Source organism: Sander vitreus, chromosome 8 (assembly GCF_031162955.1).
Source record: "Sander vitreus isolate 19-12246 chromosome 8, sanVit1, whole genome shotgun sequence".
NCBI classification, from domain to species: Eukaryota; Metazoa; Chordata; class Actinopteri; order Perciformes; family Percidae; genus Sander; species Sander vitreus.
The window spans coordinates 29,798,449-29,806,249 of NC_135862.1; the positions used below are offsets into that span (position 1 = coordinate 29,798,449).

At 41.0% G+C, this 7,801-nt stretch overlaps 1 protein-coding gene across 1 annotated transcript in view; it reads right to left on the reverse strand.

The window, feature by feature from the left end:
* Positions 1–439: 439 nt before the first annotated feature.
* Positions 440–7,801, reverse strand: part of necab2 (N-terminal EF-hand calcium binding protein 2) — a 155,226-nt gene continuing 147,864 nt past the window's right edge. Inside the window, exons 11-13 of the mRNA XM_078256169.1 lie at positions 3,277–3,354; positions 2,162–2,253; positions 440–468 (exon numbers count right to left, since the gene is read on the reverse strand). Of these exons, the coding sequence (XP_078112295.1) occupies positions 440–468; positions 2,162–2,253; positions 3,277–3,354 (199 nt within the window). The remainder of the gene's footprint in view (positions 469–2,161; positions 2,254–3,276; positions 3,355–7,801) is intronic.

Consider the following 7,801-nt stretch of genomic DNA (forward strand, 5'->3'; position numbering starts at 1 on the left):
GGTCAACCCTAACAGGAGTGAAAAAAAAACGCCACATCCCCAAATACTACCCCAAAACAGTAACTGCTACATGAAAAACTCAAGGCCAGGGTCCTTGCTACATGACAAACTCCACTTCACAGTGGCTCAAAGCTACTTGAAACATGAACAAGACATAATCCAATATCTTGAGCCAGCAAACTACCATGGTGAGATGCAAACGCATTAGTAATCTCACACTGTTAAATGCACTGTTTGTTCAATTTTCACTGCAGTTGACACCATTCATTTGCACTGTGTAAACATGTACTTACAAAAAGAGTTGAGGAATGTGAGGGTTGAAAGAGGAGGGGTTTGGGGGTGTGAGAGCTGGGAGAGGGGGGGTTAGGTTTGGAGGGGGAGTTCAAGCGGAGGTGGGGAGTGTCCAGGAGTCGTGGCGTGTAGTTGTATATCTTCCTTCTTAGTCCCTGTTCACACTGCACCAGGCGGCTGCAAACAGAGAGAGAGAAAGAGAGATGACAGGCAAGAAAGAGGTTAGCGAGAAAGACAGAGGTTTGAAAAGAAAATGAGGGCCAGAGGGGAGTACAGACAGAGAGACGTGTGAGAGAATGAGAGGAAAACAGATTGAATGGAGATGAGGAAGAAAGAAGTAAGAGAGTGAGCGGGGAGAGGAGAGATGGATAAAAAAATTTAGTTAGACAAGAACAAAGTACAAATGGAAGTCTGCCAGGCATCACCAAGTCAAGCCAGTGACAGCCTGTGCCTCAGAGCATGGATGCATGCCAGTGTCGGGCGTTTTAAATGGTGCAGGTTGCTTTAATTGTTCAGGATGCCTCTGAGCTTCTAGTAATACACGGCCAGCCTTACTGATTAAACACTAATTAGTTTGTCAGGATTATGAGGAGACTGTATTATCATTCAGCTCGGCTCTGTAATTGTGTATTTTACAACATTTCCTGATTTTCTATTCATAACGGACTAACTTCTATGAAGGAGACTTGCATTTTTTATTTTTTGAGACCGGATTCTACCCATGCAATGAGCTCTTCACAAGATGAATAACTTTTTATTTTGTTCCATTGTTTTCTATTCAGTGCTGAAATATTTCATGATTTATCACCTACAATTTTGATAATTGTTAATAATCTAAGTCATTTATCAAGAAAAACATGCACTGTTTTCACCTTCTAATATGTGAGGATTTCCTCTGTTTTATATCTTTGTTATATTGAACATCTTTGGGTTTGGAATGTTGAGTGAACAAGCTATTTTAGGATGCCACCTTGGGCTCTGACATTTTACAGATTAAACAATTAATCTAAAAGCAATCTGCTAATTAAGAATGTCCTACTTGAGGAAGATGAAGTTTATGACATGCTGGATTCTGCCTAAATATTATTATTCACACCTGAATGCTATGCAATTATGACAGGACCTACAGACAGGACAGGAGGCACATTGAAACTTAGAAGACTTTGAAGACTGGGTGCTGGAGGTGAATTTGTTTTTCACTGCCATCTACCAACTGTATTAACATGCAAACCATCCTACTGTTCTCTATGTGGAAATAAAATAGGAATAACGAATCATCTGAGCTTGAGTGGGCCATATGTTTGAGTAAGTGATGCGATCATTAACCACGCCTGTGCCAGTGAGCTCTGGCTGCGCTATTGGCAGCCACCGGAGAGTCACTTGACCACTTGCAAAGTCAAGTCTGGGTATTGGAACAGATCCATTCTTACTTTTAGTCCCTAGTGTGGTTATCTCTTCAACAACACTCAATCCTACACACCTTATTCTGTCTTATTCTACCTCTGATTGGCTTACCCTGGTATTCTTACCCTAACCATAACCAATCCCCACTCCTCATGCCTAAACCTAACTACGTCGACCATTCTAGCAGATCCAATTTAGGATCTACCCAAAATCAAGGCTGAAGCACAGGGGAGGTCACCCCTTTACAGTAGTAGGCTCCATGTATGGTGAATATATGGTTGTATGGAGGATCTACGCAGAGCTTACGCCGTAGCCTACGTAAACTTTTTAAACTTGTGCACTGGTGTCTCACATATTCCTCATGACAAGCGAAATGATCTCAATGGTAAAACCATTGGCCTGCTCCTTTAATTGATGATAAAAGTAATCATTGCATTGTTTTACCCTGGGGTATTTCACCACTGACCTGGCACGGCTACAGAGGACACGGCCTCCGGCTGGCACAGTGTGTCCACCTTCACATGCTGAAAGGCTTTGTTGGGGGCCGACTGGAGGTGCCTGGAAACAGAAGGGAGGGTGAGAGAGCACACACAAGCACATGCATGCACACTGCACAGCCGCTCACAAATGCCCGCGAGCACACATGGCCTCCAACCGCTTAGCACGGCCCTTAGCCTTTACTGCAAGAGTTGAAATATTAATGGCAGTGAGATGCTGTGAGCGGTGGAGCAGAAACTCAGATCAGCAGGCAGCTACATCAGCAACCTCCCCCATGCCCAGCAACCAGCGCCATCACTAAATCATAATGACCTGACGCAACTCAAGTGCTTCAGCAACTCTGGACTGAGTGAGTGGCTCAGAATGCTAATTAAATGTGGACGGAGGAATTCTTCCAACAGGCTCACAGCGGTAATGGAAGAAAAGTGAGCGCTCTCTTTATTTGGCAATCACCTATCGATGAAAAGAAAGGCAGGAAGAAACGACATGCTCAGCACCAAATAACTTTCAGGAGGAGTCAGAGTGCTGACTCAGGGGCTTTTTCAGAAACAAAATGAATGTCCACACTCAGTAATGACTTTAATACTTTTAAGGTGGATCTGTTGGAATGCAATGGGCCTTTCTCGACATTCACAGATGTTTTATTCTGCCTATTGATTTGGCTCATATTTGGTATTACGGCACAGGGGAGGAGCGAGGGGGCGGCTGATGGAGCTCCAGCCCCAAATGTTTTCTCAAAAAAAAAAAACTTCAACTTTGTGTCATTTCTCCTCAGTCTCTCTGACTGGACCGGCAACTCAATGGCGCAAAAGTTCTATTACTGGGGAAATATCGCCATTCATTCTGTGAACTCTACTAAAAATGTTCTGGATACAACACCCCCCCCAATGTCTGGCAATGTTCCAGCAAGACTGCGACTTTAACTGCATTAAGGCTTTTCTAACAAGCTTGTTCACACAAAAACAAAAAAAACTGTTAATACTGGTATGAGTGACAGATATTAGCCAGGGGTTTAGGCTTAGGCTTAAGATTGAAATATTATTATTTTTAAGTACGTAAAGCCACATGTGATTGAAAACTCACCTCTTCCACTCCTCCTCTCCATCCCAGAACTCGTAGACGACAAAGGATAAACCGTCTGGCAGACGCACCGCAGTCACACTGGAGCACAGACAAAGGAGAACGGCAATGAGGGGATAATAGAGGAGGGAAGTGAAGGGTGAGGAAGAGTTATGAGAGAATGGTAAGTGGATCAAGGAGGGAGGAAAGATGCAGAAATACAGTAGATTGATGGCATAAGTGAGGGAAAAGATAGATAAGACATAGCAGAAGAGAAAGGTGGGACAAGGAGTAAAAGAGAAGAAGGATGGAGAGGATATGAGGTAATATTAGAGAAGGGAGGAAACATACATCATGGCAGGTGAACATTAAAGACATTATTTAATTAAAAAAAGAAACATTCACACAATAAAGATGAATTGTTTCCTCATCCTGCACAATATTGATGCCACAGCACATACACACCACAATGAGTGCTTGAAGATTGCATCCCATCTATAAAAACGAAACTTGCAATAATACCACGGAAAAATGTGTGACCCGGTCAGTGCAAATGGGGGAAGTTGGACGTTATTGGCCGATTGTATAAGACACTTTAAATGGTACATTTTGCTGTAATGAACAACAACTCCATATTGCCTCAAGAAGAACATGAATGTGTTGAAGTATGGGTTCAACAAGGTGCTGGACATAATCCACAGGAGAATCTTTGTCCATGTTTACTTGACAGCGTCACTCGTCACAGCAGCTGCTGCATTTATGGGCTGCAGGGGTAAACTGGAACCACTGTCATGTTGGAACAATGTTGATAAAGTTTGTTATCTATGCAGGAAATGTTCATTTGACAAAAAGAAATGCTTTACTGCGTAACATTTTTATATTAATGAATGTCCGTTACATAACGTCTCATAAATCAACGGCCATGGCAGTGGCAGGAAATACAACATCACATCTAAACCAAACAATCAAGTTTTTTTTTTTTTCTTTAAGATCATTTTTGGGGCATTTTAGGCCTTTAATTTTTTTAAGACATGAAAGGGGAGAGAGAGGGGGAATGACATGTGACTGTATGTAAATATATTTGTGTGAAGAGCATGTTTGTGTATGTATGTGTATGTATGTACGTATGTAAATGTAAGTATATGTGTGTGTATGTACGTGTATGTATGAATGTCGATATATATCTGTATATGGATTGTACATTCAAAACACCAAATTGTATATAGTTACATGGGAGTGTTCCACAGTACTAAGGGTCAGGATTAATTACTGAGCTATGGAAAATAAGTGTATACTTCTTCCTACTCATTTGTCTATGTCTATGTTGGTTTATGTTTCTTATTGTGTATTGGGTGTTTTGCTTATTTAACTTATTTGTACATTTCTTTTATGTTTTGTTTGGTTTATTTTTGATATGTCTGAAATAAATTTCTTCATTCATTCACATGCAGCAAAGGGACGCAGGTCGAAGTCAAACCCGCAGCCGCTGCGTTGAGGAGTAAACCTCTATATATGGGCGTGCGCTCTACCAGGTGAGCTACCCAGGCGCCCACGGTCGCGGTTTTAAACACACTGTAAAATGGTTGCAGTTTGGTTATGTTTAGGCACAAAAACTACTTAGTTCCGTTTAGAAAAAGACTGTGGTTTGGGTTAAAATCAGACGTTACATCACTTCTGGTTAGGCACAGGACGCGTAAGATGACGTAGCTCCATTTGTTCTGTAAAATTTAAAAATAAATCACAGCAAATTTTTTTTTTTCAACCCCGGTCTCCTGGGTGAAAGTCTCGTGTTTGTTTGACCCATCCCTGCTTATGTGGAAATGTGGCACTCTTATACTTCGTCAGCTTACTTTCTGCTTTCGTAACTATTACGGGCACTAGAGGGCGCTGCCATTATAGACATAAATATAAGTCATAATTGCTGCTTGAACAAGCAAATTATGTGGCTGTTTTTCAGGGGAGGACAGTCTCTCAGTTTCATGTCACGGCTCACTACGGAGCTTTAATTGTATGGGACCAACTTTTCCACAATAGTGTGAGCCTGAGGCTCTACAGCACTTCATTACCAAAAAGATAACTCTGACCCTAAAATCTTTGCCCTGTTCTACTTTCCAACATCTTCCATCCTGATGATTTTAGGATTATTTGCTCCCTCCCTCTCGTATTACAAGATATACTGGCACGATTCTGTTGGGAGGTCACAAAATGTGGAGAACTGTATTGGAATGAGGTGGGTGCAAACATAAAACATATGGCTTTATTGTTTTGCTGCTTTGGCATTGTTAAATATTTCTGTCTCTAAATGTAGATACTGTGAAAACTTTCTCATCATAAGACCTTGCTCTAATGGTTCTTTCCTAATCAGAAAGCCATTGCATGTATTCACACCACTTTAGTAGAGGGCTCTTTGGCACCAGTTACAGCTTTGAGTTTATGTGGATACTGTAAGCTTTTACACCCATTGTTCTTTGGAAAACTGCTCACCCTCTGTCATGTTGCATGGGGATTGTGAGTGAATAAAAGTCCTCCCCTAGATTCTGGGCTGGAATGAGGTCTGGACTCCTACTTGGCCCCTCCAGGGCATTATTGTACTTGTTTTTTTTAACTAATTTCTGTGTAGATTTGGTTGTTTGTCTTTGTCTAGAAAATAAAAGTATTTTGCTGCAAGTTTTCTCCCATGATTTTAGAGGGCTGCATGGTGCTGCCACTGCCAGGCTTCATGGAGTGGATGGAGTGTTTCTGCTATGTGGTGTTTGAATTACACCAAACTGTTCAGTATGATTTCCAAAAAGCCCAGTTTTGCCTGAAATCACAACTGGTAACTGGCAGTTCTACAATGTGCACAATGGCTCCCATCCCACCCGTTGAACCCTTCAGACTGCCCAAAAGCCTTGTGGGGGCCTCCATCATTTGTGCTCTTGAAAACGTCCTGCATATTTACAACTGTTCCATATATTTTTTATTGTTATGACTGATTTATTGGACTTTGAGGGATATTCACTGTTTTATCTGTGTCCACCACCTTATACGTTCTTAGTTCCATAAAGTTGCCTCAGATTTGTTTGTTCCTTTGTCTTCATGATGAACAGTAGTTTTAGACAGGAGACTAACTATGCAGCAGATGCAGTATTCTATATTCTATTGCTATAGATAACACACAAATCATCTCCATTCAACTTATTACGCAACTTCTAAAAAAACAATTGGCTGCACCATTGATAACTTACAGTTAGGAAGTGAACACTAGGAAGTGTTGTTAATTTTTATTTTACCAACGGATCACATGACAACTTATATGTGAAAGGGATTGCTCGTAGTGACGAGCCCATAGATTATTATCACCCGACTCTGCAATCCTTCTTAACGCTATTGAGCGTTTTAGCATCTTTTAGCTAATTGTTTTGGGTTTACTGCCCGCAACTTGACCGTGTTTGTTCAGTCTCACTACTCTCAGGGTGCTCGCACACTTGAACACTTCGCACTTCAACACTGTTTGTTCCGTTTTAACCGAACCCTGGAGTGTTTCATTGGATAGTCTGGTTCGTTTATGGTGGTGTGATAACTGTTCATCCTGCCTACTGCTATTATTATTATAAATCATATTTTTGTATCTGTATATATTTTGTCTCTCCCCTCCCCCCAACCGGCACTGATCCGAGTTAATGATACTAGAGACTCGCGAATCATGAGTTAATTTAAAGAGTCACAACTCAAACAGGTTTAGTAGGCAGAAGCCTGGAGGGACTCGTGGGAGAGAACGAGTTGTGTAGACTGGAAAGGCTGTTTTATTCACTTTCAACATCAGATGAAGTGATTATTTTCTCTAATAAAGATGATGCTGAGTCATTAATAAATTAGTCACGACTAAAACAATTATGTATTTTTCCACGAGTCTGCTACATTAGCAGTAATAAGGTTACTTAGCTTGTTTGGTAGCTTGATGGATAGTTACTTAGCTAAGTTGCTAATTCCACCCACCGTGCTTTCATGCTACACACTGGTTATAGAAAATTAGCCGAACACAGAGTCACTCATCTGGCAAGAGCGTTGTGCTTTTCTACGCTATGACAAGAGTGTGTGAATGAAACATTAAGGTGTTCAACTTTTAGTGGCCGGCTGGCTAGCTAATTAGTTAGCTTGTTTGCTAGGAGGCTCAGTTCTCAGTTCAGCATCACCTGTATTAGAGAAAAGAATCACTTGATCCGATGTTTAAAGTGAATAAAACAGCTTTACCAGTCTCTTACTGGAGTTCCACATCTATACATATCCTCTACAAGTACACGTTTGTCTGTATTATATTTGTTCCCTTCAATAATTTCTCTTAAGAAATGTTATGTTTATTGTGCCCCCCATCTGTTAGATGAACTTTACGCCCATGGATCCACCCCAAATATAGGAAGTGAACCAAAAATTGTGCACGTAGCCTACTAGCCTGTAGTTGAAATTATTTCAACCTTGCGCACAATTTACAGACTTGTGATTTAACGGATTATAACTTTTGAACCACACATTGCTCATCTGTAACAACACACCATATTCTCTCTCTCTT